A 25,972-nucleotide genomic window follows, 5' to 3' on the forward strand; every position below is an offset into this window, starting at 1 on the left:
TGTCTTTTCAATCAGTGGTGAAGTCTTTATTTAACAAATGATACTTGAAGTAGTGTCCCCTGAGGAAGGCGTTCTTATACGCCGAAACAGGGATCCTTGGTGGGACTATTTTTATTTAAATAAAGACTTCACCACTGATTGAAAGACACCACCCTTACCTTTTTTTGTTTGACTGTCCTGTCTCAAAGGCGAGGTGTTCTTCTGTTTTGCCTGCTTTTACTATATGGTTAAAATATTATTTTTTTTTAAACTGTGTATTGAAAATATTACAATACATTGGTTAACTTTACATATTCAAACTAACCCCTTCTTTTTTCAAGCTGCGCTAGAGGTTTTTAGGGCAGGCCGGCGAGGTAAATGCTTCATATTTATAGAATTCTATGAGTGATGGAGCATTTACTGCACCAGCCCGTGCTAAAAACCTCTAGTGCAGCTTGATAAAAACTGGGGCCAATTTTATAAGTGGCTTTAGTTAAAACCATTTTGTGTTCAATATTATTCAGAGTAATCATTAATCCAGTTTAATAAAATTGCACATTTAAGAACATAACATAAGAACATAAGCAGTGCCTCCGCCGGGTCAGACCATAGGTCCATCTTGCCCGGCAGTCCGCTCCCGCGGCGGCCCAAACAGGTCACGACCTATCTGAATCACCAGAAGGGGCTCCCTTGCCACCTTGGTTTCTCATTGAAGTCCTATCTTCCCATCGAAGTCCTAACTCTCCGGTCTTGCACATGCACGACCTGGTTGGGTTTCTATACTTATTACCTGGTTAGCTTTCTATACTTGTGTTACATCCCAGCTCCTCCCTCAGTATCCCACGATCCCTTTATCCCTCAGGAATCCGTCCAATCCCTGTTTGAATCCCTGTACCGTACTCTGCCTGATCACTTCCTCCGGTAGCGCATTCCAAGTGTCCACGGCCCTTTGGCTTATGTATTTCATTTCTTCAAAGTTTTAACTGTCTGAATGGTCTCCAGAAACTTTTGTATACTAGGAGGCTCATTTTCAAAAATGATAGACGTCCAAAAGATGGCATAAACTGGCACTTGGACGTCTTGCTAGTCAAAACATCCAAGTAGGCATTTTTGAAACTGTCTTTTTAGATCTCTTTCTGGTCATTTTGTCTTTACTGCATCTAAATCTTGAGGGGCATGTTAGAAGTGGGATTGGGGCAGGCTTAGCATGTGGACGTTTTACAGTGATATACTCAAACATTTTACAAAATGTTCAGAGCACAATTTGGATGTTTTGGACTAGACCTGTTTTTAAAATGAATAAGGGCCAAAAAGGAACCCAAATTGGATGAAAATATGGCCCCACACTTTCTCCCAGTGGTCAATGACCCTCTCCACCCCCCAAATATATCTATGAAATAGTACATATCTGTGTAGACTCAATAACAATGTAAGGAAATTCTTCTTTATGGAGAGCGTGGTAGATGCCTGGAATGCTCTCCCAAGGGAGGTGGTGGAGAGGAAAATGGTGACAGAGTTCAAACAAGCATGGGATGAACACAGAGGATCTCGAATCAGAAAATAATAGTAAATATTGAAGAACTAAGGCCAGTACTGGACAGACTTGCACGGTCTGTGTCCGTATATGGCTGTTTGGTGGAGGATGGGCTGGGAAGGGCTTCGATGGCTGGGATGGTTTAGATGGGCAGGAGTGAGCTTTGACGGAGACTTCAGTAGATGGAACCTAAGCACAGTACCGGGCAGAGCTTTGTGTTCTGGCCCAGAAATAGCTAAGAAGAAGGAAAATCTAAATTAAATCAGTAATTTTAAAGAGTGAGTAAGGTTGGGTAGACAGGATGGACCATTCGAGTCTTTATCTGCCATCATCTACTATGTTACTATGTCTCTGACAGCTACAGATACTTAGTCCTAGTAGAGCTGCAAACATAAGAATAGCCTTACTGGATCAGACCAATGGTCCATCAAGCCCAGTAGTCCATTCTCATGGTGGCCAATCCAGGTCTCTAATACCTGGCCAAAACCCAAGGAGTAGCAATATTCTATACTACCAATTCAGGGCAAATAGTAGCTTCCCTCCCCCCCCCCCCCGTTTTTGTCAATAACAGACTATGGACTTTTTCTCCAGGAACTTGTCCAAACCTTTCTTAAAACCAGCTTTGCTACCCGCTCTTACCACAACCTCTGGCAATGCATTCCAGAACTTAACTATTCTCTGAGTGAAAAAAAATTCCTCCTATTGGTTTTAAAAGTATTTCCTTGTAACTTTATCGAGTGTTCCCTAGTCTTTGTAATTTTTGATGGAGTGAAAAATCGATCCACTTATACCCATTCTACTCCACTCAGGAGTAGCCTGATGGACAGTGCAGTGGACTGCAAAGAAGGAGCCCCATGTCATATGCCACCCTAACTAGTACACCTATGGTGGAAAGAGTGAGCCCAACAAAACCCACCAAAAACCAAAATACTGCCATATAGGTGGCACCTGTAGACATAAGGGCTATTAGGGTGGTCGACAGGTAGGTACAGTAGGATTTTTGAGAGTTTTGGAGGGCTCACCATTAAGGTTTTAATGTGAAGTTCATACCAGTGCCCCCTAGGGTGCCCCACTGCTCTCCTGGCAAGTCCATTAAAAGTGTGGCAAGTCCATTAAAAGTGCTGGCCCCTCTTACATGCAAATGGCTTGTTTTGGCTGGTTTTTATTTGAACATTTTTTTTTTTTCCAATAATGGCAAAAAGTAGATGTCTAGTGGGACAGAACCATCTACCTGGGGCCTTTTTTTTTTAATAAGATAAGACGTCTTTTAGGTTCAAAAATGGACATTTTCTTTACCCGATTTTTGGACGTTTTTCTTAAATCCTCCAAAATCGGACTTAGATGTCCTATCGAAAGCGTCCCTCCGTGCGTATTGAAATCCTTCATGTTGAAGAGCTGCTAGAAATTTGAAGGAAGATGAATGGGGATTGTTGATCTGTGTTTGGAATGCCCAGTGCCACCCTTCTAGCTTATGTGTTCTCGGAATTCCTTTGGTTATCTTTTTGTGCAAAATCTACATATCGGGTAGAAAATTTGGACACTTTCATATACCTCTATGATTTCTTCAGCCAATGTAAGTATCCTAAAAGTAATCCAGCAAATCCCAAGATTCTTTAGATCAGTTCCATCCTGAAGATCATCAAATGCCTTGCCGACCTTGGTACTGGTAAAGCCAGGGAGCATAGCAATTTTGTTATATGACACACACCTTGGTTTTCTTGTTTACAGCATAAGCCACAATCAATCCATTCATTTGTACATTTCTCTAAACAGACTAGTCAAATAGAAAAAATAACCTTGAATATTGACATTTGGGAATTCCTGCTCAAAGGGTGCCTTTGTTGCAGATTCAAAATCCATTATGCAAGTTTTAGGCACAAGATTTTAAAAATTGTTTTTAAAAATCCCAAATGGCCAATAATACATAGAATGACATTTATCAGGTGGGATGGTGAAAACACAAGGGTAACCATCTACACCAGGGATCTCAAAGTCCCTCCTTGAGGGCCACAATCCAGTCGGGTTTTCAGGATTTCCCCAATGAATATGCATTGAAAGCAGTGCATGCACATAGATCTGCCTTAAATGACCCATCACACATCCAAACTTTGGCAGATCCAGCATAGAATCACTAGCATATATTAAGATGGATTTTACATTTGGCTTATCTGCATATAGACCAATATTTTCACAATGAAGAAGAAAATGCACAATGCTGCCTGAATGAACAGTGGTTTATTATCTCACAGGAATCTGTAAGTCAACAATAGAGATTGGTTCAGTTACATACACATCTGCACATTTATGACAACTCTGAATTCTATGCGCCATTGACCTTTTCAATGGAGCACATGTGAGTGCTTCTTCAGTAAATGATCTCATTGCAGAACTGATTATGTGCCTAGGGAGAACATGATTTATATACCTATCATCAATCATTTTTTTGTAATTAACCTTTAGCTCCTCAGCAGCAGGATCTGGTGGATGGTTATGGCCACTAAGGCCCATATTTTATAAAAGGTGCCTAAAATTAGGCACTGATAGATGCCCTACCGGCGCTTAACTTAATTGCAAAACACTGTTTAACAAAAAAATAGTGTTTAAAGAAAAAAATGTAGCTAGGATAAGGAGCAAAAAATCTGTTTTACTACTTGGGATCTAGCTAGGTACTTGGGACTTGGGTTGGCTACTATTGGAAACAGCAAGCTGGGCTTGATGGACCTTCAGTCTGTCCCAGTATGTCAATTCTTATGTTCTTATGATTGCATGTCAATAACGCACATGGCCTCGTGAAATGGAAATGTAGGCCAGTGTTTTCAAGGCCTACATTTCCAGTGCTTTACGACGCCTAATGCCACTTCTGATGTTAGCCACGCCTACAGTGGTGTTAGGTGTTGTAAAGTGCCTCTGTAGCCATGATGTAGGTGCCTACATATTTCTTTCTTTAAATGCTACAGCTCCCCCTCCCGATTCATGGTTTCCCCAATCACAAATTTTGTTATTTGCGGTTTTTTTGCTCTTTGATTTTTAATTCAGAAATGCTGCCCCGGACATTCCTCAGACCTTACTTGGTGGTCTAGCAGCGACGCAGGGCAGGAGCGATCTTCCTATACTCCTGCCCATGCAGAGCTGTCATTTCACATAAAGGCCACTATTTATATCTCACTGGAGTTTTCCTCTGTTTTTATTGATTATGATAATTTTTACCATTTATACACGCTGAGATCCCTTTGGAGTCATTCTCCATTTTTCCATCCATGTCATTTTCTTTATCACCTTCATTCTAATTCATCACTCTCATCACATTTGTCACATTCTTTCACCAACACTTCACTAGTTCCCTTTTTATTCTTGCGCTATATCACTTTTATGCATGATGCCACCTGCATCCGTAGATCTACCAACACAGAGACTGCACCAAATTGTTTATATATCACCCCAGTGTAACCCTATTCATTTATAGGACCCCTGAAGAAGACTATCTTGTTGAAACACGGACCGTGTTGGGTCCTACGCTTTCAGCGGACTAGGTCCTTTAGGGTTTTATGTGGATTACTTTATTTTTATGTGGATTGTTCAATTGTACTTTTGGAACTTTGAAATTCTCAATAAAGTCCATTTCAGGAACATCATCACTCCACAGTGTTTTTTGGTTTCTCTTGGACTTTCTTCTCTGTGGATTTCCTAGAGTCAATTTTTTTTTTTTTAATTCTTTATTCGTTTTGAAAACTTACAGCAAGCGTACAGGAATATATCATTAGTAACAATAATAACACTTGTAATTCTCATATAATTCTAAAAACATAAAAATTATATCCCGTCCCACCCACCTTCTTTCAAATATTATAATCAATTATATCATAAATATAATATAAACATATAATTTAGTGAAATTTCCAGAAAAACTCCCCCCCCCACCCCCCTATGTGTACATCTATTCATCCATTTTTTTGTTTTTAAAATTTTAAGACAACGGTAAATCTGTCGTCATGGATATTGTATCTGACAGCCTTACCAGTAGGTAAGGGTAATGGGATTTGATATACTACCCTTTTGTGGTACAATCAATGCAGTTTACATTTATTTATTTTTTTTAAATTTATTTTAGTATTTATATAACACTTATAGCTTAAGTGGTTTACATTCAGGTACTGAAGCAGTTTACATTTATTAAATACAGGTTCTTTCTCTTTCCCTAGTGGACTCGCAATCTAAACATTGTACCTGGGGCAACTGAAGGTTAAGGGATTTGCCCAGAATCACAATTTGTTACAGTAGTAATTGAACCCAGTTCCCCAGGGCCCTTGAGATTTAAATAAAAAATAAAAAAAAATCCAGGCAAGTAGAACGCAGGATTTTCATGCTAGTGTTGTAGGCCACTCTCGTGATGTTTATAACTGTTATTAATATATACCTTATTTTTATTAGGGCATCCAAAATGGACCTCATGTCTTCTCTGGAGGAATGTTCAATGGCATTGAATTTATTTCTAAATAACAAATTCTCAGAAGCACTGAATTTGTTGCATCCTTGGTAAGGTAATTTTGTTTCCTGGAGTTATCATAGTTCTTGTGCCATTTGTTTTCTGAGGATTGTTAATTCTTCAACAGACAGTGAAACCAATCGGGGTCTTAGGCTCCTCCCTCTCCCAGGAGGGGCCTTAGGCATCTGAGACAGTCAAGACATTAGGCCCCTCCCCGTGCATCACATGATGCACCAAGGGGAAGGCCTGCCATTTTGGATCGTTGGGCCTCAGAGCTGGAGGGACTGAACCTCCCTCCTGCTCTCTTCAGTCAAAGGTAGTGAGAGGAGGTTCGGGGGGAACAGCTGGGGCAGGAGAGAGTGAACATCCTTCCTGCCTTTTTGGGGAGAAGGGGGGAGGGGAGGGAATGGTTCGGTGGTGGCGCCTGGCACGGGGGGCCTCTGTTGGCAGGATGGAGTGAGCATCCCTCCTGTCAATTTTTTTTCTCGTGCTTGGGGATGGGGTTGGCATGGGAAAATGGAGTGGGCACCCTTCCTGCCATTTTTGCTGCCATGGGGGCAGTTTGTTGGGGGATGTCAGGGAGGTCTGTCATTGGTGGAAGGGGCTTTTTTATTTATTTATTTTTAATAATAGGGCAGATATTGTGCATGTGTAACACACACACAGCATCTTTGCCTATTGGAAAAAAAAAAGGTTTGGCATGTTATAAATATTTTTGTATTGGTGGGACAGGTCTTTTTTCAGATGGCTAAAAGCAATTACTTTTTTTGTGTATCAGCAAGCCATGCTTAAGTATCAGTCACTCTGTTAGTTTACATGGCATTTCAATATTCATGAGCAATCGTGCAGAAAACCACACGGTGAGCCATTTTCTGCATCAAGTCAGCAAATGCGATCGTTGCTAAACCATTCAAAATTGGTTTAGCAACGATTGTTAGTCAATCACTGACTTTAGTGCATCTAGCTCTGTATTCTGTAAATTGAGAGCTCAATTTTGCATGATAATTGTAAAGTTGAACACCCAATTTTATAGAATTTGGGAGTATGTCTCAAGGAATATGGACTTATTTGAATTATATCCTTTTTTATTGCAAAGGAAATGATATGTTCAATTAAACAAGGGTATCATGGTAAGAAATAAACACATTTATTTTTATAAAAAAAGGCTACATATAGGCACCTTCTTGCTCTCCATGAAGGTAATTCTGTAAAGAGGATGCCAACATTTAGTTGCCAAGAATGTGCATAATTGACCAGAATACCAACATATATGTGCACATAGGACTGAATTTCTATACATGGCGCCTAAAAATTGGCACAAAAAGAACCCCTCTTAAGTGCTATTCTATAAATGTTGCCTAAAGATAGGTGCAGTTTATAGAATAGCACCAACACCCAGGAGCTACACCTAACTTTAGGCACAACCATATGCACAATGTGAAACACTGTAAAAATCTTTGCACCGAAAGTTAGGCACCAATGCCCCTTATTCTATAATTATGTGCATAAATATGAGGAATGCCCTGATCTGCCCATGACCCTCCCATTTCTGCACCTCCTTTTTGGCTCTGTTTGTAAAATTTAGGTGCAGATCCCATACCTACATTTATACACACAAATTTAAATTCTGGTGCTGGTATTCGTGGAGTTATTCATCTGAACTCGCAAGTTGCTTGCAGAATGAACATAAGAATTGCTATTCTGGGACAGACCGAAGGTGCATCAAGCCCAGTATCCTGTTTCCAACAGTGGCCATCTTTCAACTCTGCCTCCTTCCCAGAAGGCTTGATCCTGCCTCCTCAGTTTTTCTTCTGCAAGCAAGTTGCTCAGATGTGTTTCTGATCTGCTCTATGGTTTTATTATTTTTAGGGGATTTTCTCTGTTGTTTTAAGTTTGAGGATTGGTGCCCAGAGGTTTCCTCTTGTTAGGACTTCTGTCTGGGAGAAGACAGAAACTTGCACGGTAGAAGTCTGCTGCTAGCAGGATCAGTCCCTCAGGGATACCTGTCTACCTAGCCCTATAAAGGAGATATGACTAAACACAGTTGTGTGAACACCACAGAGTCAGGAAGAGTCAGGGAATCCGTGCTGGGGTCATTGAGACCTTCTGTACAAGGCTTCACCCCAGATTTTGTGAGCCTAATGTGGAATGCTTATTTAAACTGATGTGGTCCTTTAGTGTCTGCTGAAGTTGTGACAGTGGTGGTGGATGGATTAGTCCTGGGCCCACACCACGTTCAGACAAGGACCCAGATCTGGACCAGAATGTCTAGTCTGACATCAACTGGGAGGATGGAAGGTCTGATTCTATGCCTTTATTGTCCCAGGGCACAGTTTCCTTGGCAGAGTCTGGTTTTCTGCATGACCCCACAGTACGGAGGCTGTTCAAGGCAACAGCGCTCCTGGGCATAATAGCTAATTCACTGTGTAAATTGCAGCTGGAATTTCCGCCAGCCTCCATGTCATAGTGCTCAATTATGAGTGGCTCATTGACTCCATCCACATTCTTCCCCTCACATCCTGACATCATGAAGCTGGTTACTGACCACTGAGAGTCTCCAGAGGGGATTATGCGAGTGGCCAAGACTATGGCTAAGCTTTACCCCATAGTTCCAGATTTTCAACAGTTGTTCAGCCAAAAGTGGATTCACTGGTAGCACAGGTCACCAAGTAGACTTCCTTGCCCAATGAAGGAGGTATGATGTTGGATGATACTCAGGATCACAAGGTAGATGTGGTTCTCAAGAGGTATTTTGAAGCTTTATCCTTAGGAATTAAAGCACCAGTTATGGCTTACTTTCTGGCATGTGCTTGCCACACTTGGCTATCTTGGGTCCCAGCCTTAGAGGAAAACGAGGACCCTTAGGTGATCTTTTCTGGGATGAATTATTTAGCAGATGCTGTGTATGACATGTGACTTATTAGCTAAGTGTCAGCCTATTCTGTCTCCTCACGATGGATGCTCTGATCAGGCAATCCGTAGGAGGCTTGGCTTCTAAGGCCATCCTCAGAAGGCTTCCCTTCAAGGGGCAGATGCTATTTGGAAAGGGTCTGGATGATCTGATGGCTAGTGTTATCACCCTAAGGCCTTGCTAGACTGCAGACCTCAGGTGGCTCGGAGTTTGAGGCACATAAATTTGAGACTTTCGAAGATTCCATTCTTATGCAGGAGCCAAGTAACAGAGAGGTCTTTTCAGGAGCTGCGAAAGAGGTTCAGGGTAGGCAGAAGGCAGCAAATCTCTGACTTTCTCCCGTTTCCAGCCTCCAAGAAAGTTTAATGATGCCAGGTTAGCAGTCGCACACCCCCACACACACACTAGATAGGGGGCAGGCTGTTGGCTTACTGGACGGTCTGGTCACAGGTACAGATCGTTGGAGCCTGGATGTTGTTTGAGAAGGTTACAAAATTGAGTTCTCTGCCCCCCTTCCAGACATCTTTGTAGTTTCTCCGGCCAGCTGGAAAGAGCCCTCAGAGTCTGGGCAATGGTGCAAAGTCTCCTAGATCTTCATGCCATAGAGCCAGTTCTGGACGAAGACGTGGGCTTTGGCAGATACTCCGTATAATGCATAGTGCCAAAGAAAGGCTCAGACAACAGGAAGCCAATTCTGGACCTCAAGTCAAGCAATGCTGTGCTGAAAATACCATGCTTCCACATGGAGACCGTTCGTTTGGGCATCACAGCAGTGGCCCCTGGAGAATTCCTTGGCCCCCTTGATTTGTGACAGATGCTTATCTCCACATTCTCATTTTTCTGATTCACAGGAGCTACTTGCAGTTCTGTGTACTGGAGCAGCATTTCCAATTCACCACTCTCCCCTTTGGCCTTGCCACAGCATCTTGCACCTTTACCAAGGTGATGGTGGTGATAGTATACTTGCTCAAGGCAGGGATCCAAGTGCATCCATATTTGGACAATTGGCTAATCAGGGCCTCGTCAAAAGAAGAGAGCGAATCGGTAGTCTCAAGAGAGGTCCAATTCCTGCAGGACTTGGGATAGATAGTCAACTTCAAGAAGAGTCACAACTTCAAGAAGAGTCACTTAGAGCCAACTCGTTCTGTTCAACATGGCTGTAGCTCAGGTTTTTCTTCCAGAGCCACACAGACAAGAGGCACCAGTAGCAAATATTGAACCTGCTACCGAGCCCGGCTTCGACGGTGTGGAATTATCTGCAGGTCCTAGGGTCATTGGAGGCAGCTATAGACGTGGTTCCTTGGGCCAGGGCACACATGAGACCTCTTCACAACACTCCCCTATCTTCCTGGTCTCAGATAGATTCACTTCAACAACAGCTACCATGGATACTGGAAGCAAGGTACAGTTTACGATGGTGGCTGCAGATAGCTTCCCTCTCAAAGGGCATGCCACTTCATGTATCTTCCTGGGAGATCCTAACGACCGATGCCAGCCTTTACGGTTAGGGGGGGGGGGGGTTATTGGAAACCCAGTTCAGGGTTGTTGGTCCCTAACCCAGCAAAAGTGGTCCATAAATCGTCTGGAACTCAAAGCCATTTGGCTTTCATTACAGGTCCTGGAGAAGTCCCTGGAAGGCAAGGCATTCAGGGTGCTCTCAGAAAATGTGACAACAGTGGCCTACATCAACAAAGAGGCTCAAGGAGTACCCTGTTTTGCCTAGAGGTTTAGCTCCACTTTTGGTGGATAGAAGCTCATCTGCAGGCTTTCTCAGTTGCACATGTTGTGGGAGTGGAGAATGTTTAGGCTGACTATCTCAGTCGGCAGATGCTTGACCCAGGCGAGTGGTCGCTGTCTCCACAAGTGTTTGATGCTATTGTTCAGCGGTGGAGGGGGGGGGGGTGGCACCCACTGATGAATCTCATGGTCTCAGCCACAAACATAAAGGTGGATCCCTTTTACAGCCAAAGATGTGAACCTGGAAGTGCAGGGTTGAACAAATTGGGCCAGCCATGACTGGAGAAGGGGCTCTTATACATGTTTTCTCCATGGCCCATGGGTTGAGTCATACGGAAGATCACGAGTCATCTTTAATTGTGCATCATGTATATAGGGTAATTGTGCATCATGTATATAGGGTAATGCAAAGCTTATATACATACATGCATGGGAAAATATTCTTAAATGAATACAATAACTCTGAATACATGTGCACAAATAGTAATACTGTGATACAGACTATACATAAGAAACTAGGTCGCTCAGATAAAGGAAAACACAGCTAGGATTTTAGTACTGAACCTATCACCAAATCTCAAACTTATCCAAGGCTCTAGAAAGTCACCCCTTTATACAATTGACCTCCATGTGTGTAACTTCATGCATAATTTATAAGCACATATTTCCATGCTTTTGGCTTTTAAAGTGTTCTTAATAGGTACATTTCAAAATGAAAGGTAGAAGAACCAACATTTCAGAGCAGACCAATGAAGAAGTTGATAGAGATAGGCTAGTCTCTTCCTCCTGTCTCCTAGTTCTGGTGGGGAAGGTTCTTTCAAATACCTTCAGGTTGAGTGCTGGTTGAAGGGTGGGTATGTTTGGATTTAGGACTTCCCAGCATCAAATTCAATAACTCTGAAAGGGCCTATGTTGCTGTAATTTATTTATAAATGTGCTCAAACTAAAGAGACCAAATATCAAGGTCAAGCGCAACTATGTATCTCTTTCAACTCTCAATCACTCTACATTTGTATCCGTCTCTCCCTTCTCCTCTCTTTATTTGTATCTTTATCTCTCTCCTCTCCTCTCACACTCTCCTCTCTATTTTCTCACTCTTTCTCTAGTTCTCCTCTAGCTGCACTACCTCTCCTCTTCTCAGTAACTCATATCTCACACAAATGTTTCTCCATGTGTAGAGCTATATATACACATTTAGCCCATTGTGGCAACGTTTCGCCATTGTGGTACCTTATTGACATTTATGCAGACGTTCTTCATACTCAGTAATACATTTGGCCCAGATTCTGTATAGGATGCCCGGGAAGGTCGTCCTATACAGAATTGGGCCTAGACCCACCCAAAATAAACCAGATTCTGTAACCGACATCCATGTTACAGATGCTGGTTACAGAACCGGGTTACTGTAGACGTGGCTGCTATACTTATCGCGGCAAGGGATCACCCTGCCATTATAAGTATGGCTGCCACTCCCCCCATACGATTGCGGCAGGAGGGAGCCCAACCCCTCCTGCCCAATGACTGCCCACCCCTCACCCCCACGTATGATCGCAGCAGGAGGAAGCCCAACCCCTCCTGCCCAATGACCGCCCACCCTTTTCTGAAGATCGCCGGCAGGAGGGTGCCCAAACCCTCCTGCCGAACCCCCAATGACCCTCCCCCGTCCCTGCCCCCCCAACAAAACACCCCAACCCCCCTCCCTGGCCTCCCCCCGACTCACTGAGCAAGTTGGCCAGCCGGGTCCTTGCACTGTCCAGCTGGCAGGCCCGCCTCTGTCCAAATGAGGCAGGCCTGCCCTACCCCTGCCCAACCAACAGGAGCCTAAGGCTAAGACTCCTGTGGGTTAGGCAGGAGAGGGGCGGGCAGAGGCAGGCCTGCTGGCTGGTGCAAGGACCCATCCGTCTGGCCAACTTGCTCGGTGAGCCCGGGGATTGGGGGGGGTTGTTTGGGAGTCCGGGGAGGGGGGTTGGGGTATTTCATTGGGGAGTTCGGGGATGTGGGGTTTCAGGGGGGGGGGTCCAGCAAGAGGGATTGAGCATCCTTCTACTGGCGATCAGGAGCGGGTGGGGGGGTCTTTCGGCAGGAGGAATTGGACATTCCTCCTGCCTCATTCTTTTAGGGGGAGGGGGTAGACTGGCAGCCATGGCTGCTATACTAGTCGCGGCAGGGAGATCCCTTGCCGCGATTAAGTTTAGTGGCTGCGTCTACTTACCATATAGGCCAGCATTTTGCTCTACTAGGGAGATGCGTAGGTTCACCTAAGGCTACCGCCTAGCCTTAGGCAGGCTTACGGGCCTCCCTAGGCTCCCGGAGACGCCATCAATATAGGCGACCTGCCTGGGGAACTTTATTTTTAAAACATGTATCACAGAATCAGGGCCTTTGTGTGGGTATTTTTGAAGAGTGGTGATGTTTTTCGATGGACAGTGATACCATCTGTAGACGCCAATTTCCCAGACATTTATTTTGGCAATTTTTGAAACACGTCATACATTTTAGGCAATTTTTGATTGCCATTAGATTTTGGACATCATCCAGCGACATCTAACTTCAGATTTAGAAAGTGCCCCTCTGTATTTCCTATTTTTTCTCTAAGCTTTTACAATTAATATTCCTTTTTAATATATCTTATATTTTAATTTGTAAACCACCCTGGAAGGCTACTCAAAATTGGTCAATCTACCCATCCTCCCACCCAACGTCTGCCCTCTGCTTCTCTGCACTCTCTTCCCCTTCCATCTACAACTGCTCTCTCTTCCACGTAGTAAACCCCTCCCCTCCAAACCCTCCCATCTGGATCGGGGGGGGGGGGGGCTGCTCCCCTTCCCCCTACAGAAATACATGCAGTTCCCTCGAGCCTGTCCTGTGATGCATCTTCATAATTCTGTGTGGTTGCATGTGATCTTGTCTATCTCGGTGGAATCCTTTTCAATTTGATTTAGGGATTATTTGGGGGAACCATTTTGATCTTGTACTTTAGCTAAGTGGCATATAAAGTATTTAAAGAAAAAACGTGAACAACTTCAACAGCGCTTTTTAGCTGGGAGACCGGAAATGTGGCTGTGTATTTGGAGAGGGAATGTCTTACAGAGAGAGGAAGATTGAGTTAGTAAACACAAGAGCCCCCCCATCTCGTGCTCCGTTCTGATGCTCGGAATTCAGCTTGGGAGTCAGCAGAGGAAAGGGCAGGATCGCTGAAAGCTCCTTCCATGCAGCGCTGGACGACAGGGTTTTTTAAAATGTATGAAGGGTACGGGGGGGTATTCGCCCAATAAGACACACCCTTATTTCCATCCACTTTTGGGTGGAAAAAAAGTACGTCTTACGGAGCGAAAAATACAGTAATTCTGTTCACATCCCCCTTCCTTTTTATTATTTTGTATGTAGAGGGGTCGAATGGAAGATAATTGGGGAAGGTAATTGAGGAGGAGCTATGGTGTGAAACTATCAGCCACCACCTTTATTTAATCCTGGGGGACAGCCTCAGCGGTTCAATGGGTTTTATAAAGTTTTCTAGAGTTGAACCTGCCGATCATATAAGTTATCCTCTCACTCTGGGCAGATAACCTCTTTCCCCCACCCCATGAGCTCCTCTTTTTTGGGTTTGTGTGTTGGGGGGGGGGGGTGAGTTATGTTTTGCTTTGATTGGAAGTATACTATATACTTTATTCTTTTCCCAAATGATGGATGTTGTGTGTATACCCCATGTCTTTTTGAATTGCATAAAAACAGAAGAATAGCCTATTTTTTTTTTTCTATGTTTCTATTTGGGTTTTGGTTCTTTGTACACCATTATGGATTGTTTGGGATATGTGCAATGTATAAATAAACAGTCTGTATTTGTATAATTTATTTGTTAGATAAATTAGAGGTATTTTCAGTGGCAATTGTTTGGGCTACTCTGACACAAGTTGGACTACTTTTGGCCATAAGTTTGGCTGGAAAATTTTTTGTCATCTGGCAACCCTGACTCAAATCGAAAAGAAGTTGGACACTACAGCACAGGAATTAAGAGCTCAGAGGAGCGTCTGTTGCTCAGTATAGAATGGTTTTGTTTTATGATTGGTTATGTTTCCACGCTCGGGGAATTTCAAAAAGAAGAATTTGAGCGAGTTGGGGGGGTGTTATGGTTGATATTACAGAGGAAAGGGCATATGAATTCGTTGGTAACTTTTAAAAAAACTTTTCAGAGACGCTGGATCTAGACATGGGGGGGTGGGGGGAGAGGATTTGGAGAGAGAGACAGAAAAGGACTTTGAGGAGGGGCGGGAAAGTAGACTTAAACCAAAAGGGAGGGGGAAGACAGGGCAGATGCTGGACTAGAGGGGTATAGAGGAAGAGAAAGAGACTGCAGAGATGGGAAACACCCTGAACCAAGGAGAGAGATATGCATATGCCAGGCCCTGGGAAGTTAGAAGACAGTGAGAGTGAGAGATACAGCAAGACCTGAAACAAAGGTGGGATGACTCGAAATGTTAGCAGAAGAAAGACAGAGGGAGAAACCTGAAACAAAGGGGAGGCAGAAGAGAGGGGGCAGATATTGAACTTGTGGGTGTATAGAGAGGGAAGAGAGAAAAAGACTGCAGAGAGGTGGAAAGATTCTGGACCAAGGAGGGAGGAAGGAAGGAGAGAGAGAGAGAGAGAGAGAGAGAGAGGCAGAGAAAGACCTGGAAGAAAGGAGAACAAATACTGGACATGAGAGCGGGGTGTTTGTAAGCAACAGAGAGACAGAAGCCTGGACCAAAGTGGCAGACTGGATAAGCCATTTGGTCTTTATCTGCCATCATCTTTCTATGACATGAGGCAGATGCTGGACTATGGCAGGTGCAGCAGACTCAAAACTTCTGAGTTTCTACAAGCAAGTCTGCTTGCGAGGCTGTCCGCATCCGGGCTCTGTTGATGACGTCACCCACATGTGAGAATAGGCTGCCTGCTTGTCCTGGGATAATTGGTGAAAACTAAAGCAACAAAAGGATAAGGGGGTGCTGTGGAGCTTAATGTTTAGAGTAGCAGGCTGAGAACTAGAGAAGCTGTTGACATTCCACTGCAATTCTTTGGGTAAGTCACTTAACTCTTCATTGCCTCAGGCATGAATTTAGTGAGTCCTCCAGGGTTGGGAATCTACTTAATGTCCCTAAATATAACTGCAGGTAGGGTATGCCCTGGGACAGTACAGACAATCTGATTCCCCAGCCTCCACACTTCAAAGCTGAATTAAATTTAAATATTTAAGTGAAGGAACACCCTCAGGGTGGGTTTGAAAGCTCTTAAGAGTTGCTCAAAAGAGCCGCTCTGATGCTTAAAGAAAGCAGAGCCAGCAAACATCAGCGCAGACAATGCTACTCCAATCAGCCGCACACCATCATTTGGGTGGTCCCGGGTGCTTAATAAGTGCAAATCATCGTGATAAACAAGTGCCCAATAAATAAGTGGAATGCCTGAAATAAACAAGGAATCAACTGTCATGTAATGCCCCGTAAGCCTGAGCCCGTTGACCCGAAGACAAAAAAAAAAATCAAATAGCAATCACTAATCCCTCCGTGAATCCGCAGTCCTGATGTTAAGCAGTACCAGAGGTAACCCAAGTCCTTTGTATTTATAGGCAGAAGTTGAAATAATGTCCTGTTTTCACACGGTGTAACCCAGCAGGGTTTCAGAGCAAAAGCCCCTTCCTCTGGAACCAAGCAGGATTGGGTAACACAGCCGCAGGTCAGAAAAAAATCCAGGCGGGCAAGGCAGATTTGCACTTATTAAGCACACGGGAGCACCCAAATGATGGTGTGCAGCTGATTGGAGTAGCATCGTCTGCGCTGATGTTTGCTGGCTCTGCTTTCTTTAAGCATCAGAGCGGCTCTTTTGAGCAACTCTTAAGAGCTTGTAAACCCACGCTGAGGGTGCTCCTTCACTTAAATATTTAAATTTATTTCAGCTTTGAAGTGTGGAGGCCGGTGAATCAGATTGTCTGTACTGTCCTAGGGCATACCCTACCTGCAGTATTGTGTCTTTTAAGTACCTTATTAGTTCTTTTTTGGGGTATTTTTTGTAGTACACTATATACAGTGGTGTGTACCCCAAGGAAGGAGGATCTTAAAAACCATTTCTTCCTTTAGCCATGGAAATGATTTCTAGAAAACTGCCTGTTAATCTATGCATAGGTTAATCTTCCTTCTGCATTCTTATTCTCCCCATGTCTAGCCATCTCTCTCTGTCCATATACCCTCCCATTTCTAGCATTATCCCTCTTTGTCCATATACTACCCCCATGCAGCATTTTCCTTTTTGTCCCTGTTCCTATGCTCCCATCCATGCCCACCATCTCCCCTCTTTTTTGTATATCTCCCTGTGTCCAGCTTCTCCCCTTTCTTACTCCCTTACACCAATGTGTCTCTCACACTCTCTCTTTTGTCCCTCCCTCCACTATGTTCAATATTTCACTCACTCTTCCTTCATCCCCTTGGTTCAGCTTTTCTCTTTCCCTTTCCTTCTCTCTCTTCTTCCCTGCAGATCCTGCACCTCTCTCCCTTCCCTCTAGCCCCTGTCCCATAACACCTCTATCCCCTCCCTTCAGTGCCCAGGGGTGGGTCTGGCACCTCTCCCTTCCCTCCAGCTGCACTCCACTTACCACATGGGCCCAGCACCTGTTTGCCTTCCCCCAGTCCCCAAACCAGACCTGGCAACTGTTGCCCTTCCCTTCAGCTCCTGCCGGTCCAGCAGCCCAAGCAATCCCCTCCCTCCTTGGCGGGTACAGTAGCAACCCCCCTCCCTCCCTATTGTGGGTCCAACAGCCCCCACCCTTGTACCCTCAAACCTGCAAATCTTCTGGCTTGGCCCCTTTGTACCTCCTGGGGTGGGCCTACCAGCCTCTTAGAAGCTTCCAGCATGCAGCGCTGCTACGGAACCTTCTTGCCGCTGAGTCCATCCTTCTAGTGTAACTTCCAGTTTCGCTGGGTCCATGGGGCGGTGAATGGCCTTGTCCCTGTACCCGCAGCAACCAGTCAATTTCCCCCCACCCCTGTTCTTGCGAGTTAGCCGCAGGTAACAGTCACCGTATCATTCTCTAATTCAAAGCGAAGATCATGAAGTGCAGGGACATAAAAAAAATAACCTGTAAAGGATTATAAAAAGCTTATAACAAAGCCTTAAAACACCAGAACATAAAAAACTATGAAGGAATAAACAAGGCAATCAAAACTATAACAAACCAAAAATACCTTAACACTCTTTAGCTTCCAGCATTAATGAAAAAATCTGCTCAGATGCCCAGGGAACTGGCATTCAAAATAGAAACATGGCTCGTGTCAAAGCCGGGGTTACTTCAAGCTAAGTGCCTTTTGCTATTGGTTACATGTTGATGCATTATACTCGTGGACAGTATTTCAAAGCTCCTTTTGGCAATAGTATGTGCCATGATTAGACCATTATTTTGTACCACTGGTAGAAGATTTTTTCCTTTTTACCACTTGGTGCCTTGTGAACTAGCATTCTATGAGCACATGAAGTAATTATTATCTGATATAATATCCAGGGCTATGGAGTCGATAGAAAAACCCTTCGACTCTGACTTCTCAGTTTCTGGTACCCATGACTCCGATTCCAGGTACCCAAAATTGTCTCCAACTCTGACTCCACAGCCCTGGTTTTATCTATATATTCTGAAATCAGGACTGTGGAGTCGGTAGATAAATCCTCAGTTTTTGGTACCCACAACTCCGAATCCAACTCCAGGTACCCAAAATCGACTCTGACTCACTCTCTCTACATAGTGTGTTGGGGGGGGGGGAATGGTTTAAATTTGTGTATGTCTGTATTACTGATTTTAGCCATACTGAGTCAGACTGATGGTCCATCTAACCCAGAATCCTGCTTCCAACTGTGGACAATCCAGGTCACAAGTACGTGGCAAAATCTCAGAGTAGAATGATTCCGTGCTACTGATCCCAGAGAAAGCAGTGGCTTTTCTCTGTGTCTACCTTAGTACAGTTTATAGACTTTTCCTCCGGGAACTTGTCCAACCCATTTTTAAACTAAAATATGCTAACTACTATTACCACATCCTCTGTCATAGAATTTCACAGTTTAACTATTTGATGAGCAAAAAATATTTTATTTTATTTATTTTAAAGGTATTACCATGTAACTTCATGAAGTGTCCCCTAATACTACTGTTACTATTATTAATCATTTCTTTAGCGCTGTCAGACGCACACAATGCTGCGCATTACATTAACCATGTAAGAGAGAGTCCCTGCTTGATAGAGCTTACAATCTAATCAGACAGACAAATTGGGATAGGGAATTACAGAAGGAGTAACAAACAGAAATGGGTACTTTGCAGAGTTAAGGGTTAAAAGTAGTCTAAAAAAAGTAGGATTTTAGTCTTTGTTCTTTTTGAAAGAGTAAACAGTCGATTCACATTTACCCGTTCTACTCCACTCAAAAGTTTTGTAGACCTCTATACTATTCAACTGTCTGTTTTTCCAAACTAGAAAGCCGTAACCTCTTAACCTTTCTTCTTATGAGAGAAGTCCCATCCCCTTAATCATTTTGGCCACTTTTCTTTGAGCCTTTTCTAATTCTGCTCTATCTTTTTGAGGTATGGCGACCAGAATTACAAACAAGCTGAGGTTGAACCACGGAGCAATAGAGAGGCATTATAATATTCTATATCCGTTTCCTAATAATTACTAGCATTTTAATTGTAATACACTCTGTACAAACTGTTGGTCGAAAGTGGCAATCTGCAAAAGTATGTATTGTATTAAATTAATCCCCTGTAATCGCAAAACCTCTGCGTTAGCTATTGGGGATGTTTTGGCAGTTTGGGGAAAGCAGTTGTGCAGTTAAAGCAGAGCAAGTCAGTACTGCTCCCCCTGGAAACCGAATTGTGGAGTCCCGCAAGGCTCTCCCCTATCTCCTATCCTTTTCAACATCTCTATGTCCTCCCTCAAACTCCTCCATCTATCCCCCCTTGAAACAATTTACACTTATGCTGATGACATCCTCGTCCTCCTCGAGACCGATTCGAACCTCACCAACCTGTTTAAAAACATATCCTCTTGTATACTGAACCTACAATCCTGGGCCCACACTGTACAAATGAAATTGAACGAGCCCAAAACAAGACTTCTCTGGCTCGGCCCAAAACTAGACCAACTACCCACCTCTGTCCCACTACCCTCTGGCTCCACTCTGCAGCTTGAGTTTTCGAGCAACGTTCTGGGCGTCATCATTGATTCCACTTTGTCTTTCAACGACCACCTCCAATCCTTGGTAAAAAAATGCTTTTTCAGCCTTCATAATGCAGAGGAAAGTTAGATCCTGCTTCCATCAAAACCATTTTACCCTCCTTGTCCAATCCATCATCCTTTCCAGATTAGACTACTGCAACTCTATCTACTTAAGCCTAACTAAGAAAATCCTTCATAGACTTCAGCGGATTCAGAATGCCACAGCCAAGCTCATCTTCGCTAAAAGTAAATTTGACCATGTCTCTCCGCTCCTGTCCAAACTTCACTGGCTTCCGATAATCACCAGGGTCCACTTTAAATGTGCCTGTCTAGCTTTTAAGATCCTACACGGTATCCTCCCTCCCTTTATCCCTCTTACTTGGAATTCTTCAAACCCTAATACCACCAGACCCCTCCACAAATTAAAACTTTCCTTCCCCTCGCTAAAAGGCATTTCCCATTCTGGAAAGCTAGGGACCTCCCTCCCCTTCAAAATCACTGAGCTCTGGAACAACCTTACCTCCCCTCTTCGGAACTTGAGCTCTCTCCAAGTTTTTTGCAAACATCTGAAAACCTGGCTTTTCTCAAAAATGTAAGCCTCTCTCCAACTTTGGAGCCTCTCCCCTCTTCGGAACTTGAGCTCTCTCCAAGTTGGTATCCCAAGTCCTCAAAATCTCTTCATATCTGGCTTCCCTAGTCCTCTAAATATTCTTCATACTTCGACCTCCAACTCTTTATTGTAGTTCCTTCATATTACATCTCCTGTAAAATGCGCCGAGCTCCACGAACGTGGAGAAGATGCGGTATAGAAACCTAAGGATTAAATTAGATTAGATTTGATAATGTATGTTTGTTAGATATAGCTATTAATGGGGCGTTGGCTGGTGCTATCAGTTGCATTAGCAAGTAACATGAAGGCATGACCTCTATGTTAACTGTAAGGAGCAGACCTACAACTCTTTCCACATTAACTCTTGAATGTGGCAGTTTGCATGTGGTAACACTTAGGGTCGGATTTGCACCATATGTTAGGCAGCAGTAGGTGACCTACTGCTGCCTACCTTAATTATTTTAATTGACTTTAATCGGCATGGTAATTGACTGTGTCATTAAAATCAATTAAAAAATTGTTAAAAAAAAAAAATAATAATAATAACAGCTTATATACCGCAATACCGTGAAGTTCTATGCGGTTTACAAAGATTAAGCAAAGGTACAAATTGATTGACTTTCAGAGGGGAGGAAGAAAGAAGGTTAATAGGACAGGAAATCCATTTTTGAGGCATCGTAATTGCAACTAGACCAGTGGTCTCAAACTCAAACCCTTTGCAGGGCCACATTTTGGATTTGGAGGTACTTGGAGGGCTTCAGAAAAAAATAGTTAATGTCTTATTAAAGAAATGATAATTTTGCATGAGGTAAAACTCTTCATAGTTTATAAATCTTTCCTTTTGGCTAAGTCTTAATAATAATATTGTCATTTATAGCTAAAGAAACATATGATCAAGAAACTGTTTTATTTTACTTTTGTGATTATGATAAACATACTGAGGGCCTCAAAATAGTACCTGGCGGGCCACGAGTTTGAAACCACTAATCCAGGCAAAGCCACCTAACAACACCTAATGTCAAAGTAGGCGTGGTTAGGGGCAGAAATGACAGGTGCCATTAGTCACGATTCTCAAAAGAACCTAGGTATCTGCAATGTAGGCCAGTAAAACCCTGGCCTACATTGCAACCGCCCAAGTTTTGTGGTAGACGCTGTTAGCTGTGATTCTTTAAATGGCACCTAAGCATACCGTATTTTCACGCAAATAACACGCACCCGTATAAAACGCGCACACGTATATAGCGCGCAGAAATCACGATGATAAGCACAAAAACTTTGGTATAACGCGCTCACGATTATACCGCGCATGCTGCCCGACTCTCCGTTCACCCCCCTGACTTCCGTGCACTGCCCCGCCTCTCCGTGCGCTGTCCCGACTCTCCGTTCACCCCCCCTGACTTCCGTGCACTGCCCCGCCTCTCCGTGCGCTGTCCCGACTCTCCGTTCACCCCCCCCTGACTTCCGTGCACTGCCCTGACTTTCCGTGCGCTGTCCCGACTCTCCGTTCACCCCCCCTGACTTCCGTGCACTGCCCTGACTTTCCGTGCGCTGTCCCGACTCTCCGTTCACCCCCCTGACTTCCGTGCACTGCCCCGCCTCTCCGTGCGCTGTCCCGACTCTCCGTTCACCCCCCCCTGACTTCCGTGCACTGCCCCGCCTCTCCGTGCGCTGTCCCGACTCTCCGTTCACCCCCCCTGACTTCCGTGCACTGCCCTGACTTTCCGTGCGCTGTCCCGACTCTCCGTTCACCCCCCTGACTTCCGTGCACTGCCCCGCCTCTCCGTGCGCTGTCACGACTCTCCGTTCACCCCCCCCCCCGACGTCCGATTCATCCCCCCCCCCGGCAGGACCATTCGCACCCCCACCCCGAAGGACCGCCGACTCCCCGACAATATCGGGCCAGGAGGGAGCCCAAACCCTCCTGGCCACGGCGACCCCCTACCCCCACCCCGCACTACATTACGGGCAGGAGGGATCCCAGGCCCTCCTGCCCTCGACGCAAACCCCCCTCCCCCCCCAACGACCGCCCCCCCCAAGAACCTCCGACCGCTCCCCAGCCGACCCGCGACCCCCCTGGCGACCCCCACGACCCCCCCACCCCCCTTCCCCGTACCTTTGGTAGTTGGCCGGACAGACGGGAGCCAAACCCGCCTGTCCGGCAGGCAGCCAACGAAGGAATGAGGCCGGATTGGCCCATCCGTCCTAAAGCTCCGCCTACTGGTGGGGCCTAAGGCGTGTGGGCCAATCAGAATAGGCCCTGGAGCCTTAGGTCCCACCTGGGGGCGCGGCCTGAGGCACATGGGCCCAACCCGACCATGTGCCTCAGGCCGCGCCCCCAGGTGGGACCTAAGGCTCCAGGGCCTATTCTGATTGGCCCACGCGCCTTAGGCCCCACCAGTAGGCGGAGCTTTAGGACGGATGGGCCAATCCGGCCTCATTCCTTCGTTGGCTGCCTGCCGGACAGGCGGGTTTGGCTCCCGTCTGTCCGGCCAACTTCCAAAGGTACGGGGAAGGGGGGTGGGGGGGTCGTGGGGGTCGGCCAGGGGGGTCGCGGGTCGGCTGGGGGGGCGGTCGGAGGTTCTTGGGGGGGGGACGGTCGTTGGGGGGGAGGGGGGTTTGCGTCGAGGGCAGGAGGGCCTGGGATCCCTCCTGCCCGTAATGTAGTGCGGGGTGGGGTTAGGGGGTCGCCGTGGCCAGGAGGGTTTGGGCTCCCTTCTGGCCCGATATTGTCGGGAAGTCGGCGGTCCTTCGGGGTGGGGGTGCGAGTGGTCCTGCCGGGGGGGGGGGATGTATCGGACGTCGGGGAGTCGGCCGGGCAAGAGGGCTTGGGCTCCCTCTTGCTCCGATCGTGGATGCGGGTGCGGGTGGGAGCGCGTGCGAGTGGTCGTTCGGGGTGGGGGTGCGAGTGGTCCTGCTGGGGGGGTGAATCGGGCGTCGGGCGGGGTGGGAACTATGTTTGAAAACTTTCGTATACCGCGCTCACGCATATAACGCGCGAGGGGTATGCGCGGTAGGTAAAAACGCGTATAACGCGCGCGTTATATGCGTGAAAATACGGTAATTGACATGCGGCAATACCATTTTTGTAGGCGGCTGCTGATTTAGGCACTGTTTATATAATCTGGCCTTTAATGTACAAGACGAATTGTTACTGTGCATTAATTTGCATGTGAAGCAGGTAATACAATTTAGTAAATAGCCCCCTTAAAATTCTCTCCACAGAGAAATTGTGTCCATTAGTAATCTCTTGCTATATATTCACATAGTTTCTTGAGTTTTGTTTTCAAACATTAGATTTGCTGTCTTAATTGCTTAGCTTAAGCACTTGAGAATTATTTCTGTATTTTTTTCCTCCTCGCTCCCTCCTTCCAGGTCTAAAGATAGTATGTATCACGCCCTTGGCTACGGCAGCATTTTAGTTATGCAGGCTACGATGACCTTTGAGCAGCAGGACATCCAAACAGGAATCAGCACCATGAAAGAAGCGCTGCAGACCTGTCAGAAGTAAGACTGAATAATTTAGGCATGCAGTTAGCACTTGCAAATCACTTGCCATTTGTGTAATGTTTATATCTGGCCAATTTGGATGAACGGGTAGGCAAGGCGTCATTGATATTTTAGGGTTGTATGCATACAGGAGCTGGTAAAATAACCAAAATTGTCACACCAGTGACTATGTACATCAAAATAATTTTGCATAAAATTACTTCTACTACTTAGCATTTCTGTAGTTCCACTAGACTTGCAGCATTGTACAAATAGACATAAGATACCATATTTGCTCTATGGAGCCGACTAGATACCATGGCATTGAAACAGAGCATGAATTATTTAATTTTATTGTCTTTATGAAAACCTTGGAGGATTTGATGGAAATATTTGTACTGACTGTACTCAGTGATACTAAATGCATGATAGTATCTTTTTTTGTGCATGATAGCGGCATTAGAAAAGGTTCAAAGAATAGCAGCCAAGATGATAAAGGGGATGGAACTCCTCCCGTATGAGAAAAGACTAAAGAGGTTAGGGCTGTTCAGCTTAGAAAAGAGATGGCTGAAGGGAGATATGATTGAATTCTACAAAATCCTTAGTGGTGTAGAACGGGTACAAGTGGATCGATTTTTTACTACATCAAGATTTACAAAGATTAGGGGACACTCGATGGAATTACAGAGTAATACTAAGCTCTGGAATGCGTTGTCAGAGGATGGTAAGAGCGGTTAATGTAGCTGGTTTTAAAAAAGGTTTGGACACGTTTTTGGAAGAAAAGTCCATAGTTTGCTGTTGAGACAGACATGGGGGAAGCTACTGCTTGCCCTGGATCGGTGGCATGGATTGCTGCTACTATTTGAGGTTTTGCCAGGTACTTGTGACTTGGATTGGCCTCCGTGAAGATGGGATACTGACTATTCTTATGTTCTTATGCTCTAAAACAAGTGCTTCTCAACCAGTGTGTCAGGGCACACTGATGTGTCCCCAAGAGGTGGGGGGGGGGAAGGATGTCACCCCAAAATTTTATTGACAGCAAGTCTGTGTTACCTAAACCACCATCTCTGTCTACAAACTAGGGAGAACAGAAATCCAGAGAGTCAGGTTCTAGAAGTCCTTCTAATTGGCCCCTATTTCTGCTTCTGGACTGCCTCCAGTGATACCTGCTGTCACCAGCCCAAATTGGAAGTGTTGCAAATTGCTGTACACAAGCTCTCTTTGCTACACAGTTTCTTGAGTAGCAGATTTGCAGGGTTTTGTGTTGCTTCACGGTATCTGGCAGTGGAGCGATTTTGCGTTGCTGTTGTTGATGCGACATCAAAATTTGAATATATATTTGTAGGGATGAATCAATATATAAAACCAAGGATTGGATTGGCTATTTGTTTTGTATGATAAGTGAATAATCTGGGACTGATGTGTTGTATGTAGTTTTTATGATAAGGGATTGAATGAAAGGCAAAATTACACTAAATTTACTGTCAACAATGAAACATTTAGGAGTTTATCTGCTCTGTGTTCAATGTATCACATGCATAAACATTGTCTGTCAGGTGTGTCACAACAGAAGAAAGGTTGAGAGCCACTTTTTTAAAGCAGTGGTTCCAACCCCTTCCAGGAGGATCACTAGCCAATCAGATTTTCAAGATAACCTTAATGAATATGCATGAGGCTGATCTGCAAATTGGAATGACTAGTGATTCAGATGATACTAAACTGTTCAAAGTTGTTAAAATGCTTGCAGATTGTGAAAAATTGCAGGCAGACCTTAGGAAACTGGAAAGCAGGGCATCCAAATGGCAGATTAAATTTAATGTGGACAAATGCATTATATACAATTACATACAGATCTCTCTCAAATGGCTGGTGGTCTTCCAGAACAGGGTTGGGAACCACTGCTCTAAAGTGTTCATGCTCTTAACAGTATAGGGGAGGGGAGGGAGGGTTAAATTTTCTTTGGGAGAGAGATCAAAGGATGACCATTTGAGTGCCAATAGAAACC

The 25,972-nt window shown here is 44.8% G+C and overlaps 1 protein-coding gene across 3 annotated transcripts in view; it reads left to right on the plus strand.

Moving 5' to 3' along the window:
* TTC39B (tetratricopeptide repeat domain 39B) overlaps positions 1-25,972 on the plus strand; it is a 210,305-nt gene that overhangs the window by 63,236 nt on the left and 121,097 nt on the right. For all 3 annotated transcript variants that reach the window (XR_004536836.1, XM_033919149.1, XM_033919158.1), the window contains exons 3-4: positions 5,942-6,046; positions 23,854-23,985. Coding sequence is in view for 2 of the 3 variants with exons in the window: in XM_033919149.1 (XP_033775040.1) it covers positions 5,942-6,046; positions 23,854-23,985 (237 nt within the window). In the remaining variant the exon portion in view is untranslated. The remainder of the gene's footprint in view (positions 1-5,941; positions 6,047-23,853; positions 23,986-25,972) is intronic.

This window comes from Geotrypetes seraphini, chromosome 1, assembly GCF_902459505.1.
Source record: "Geotrypetes seraphini chromosome 1, aGeoSer1.1, whole genome shotgun sequence".
NCBI classification, from domain to species: Eukaryota; Metazoa; Chordata; class Amphibia; order Gymnophiona; family Dermophiidae; genus Geotrypetes; species Geotrypetes seraphini.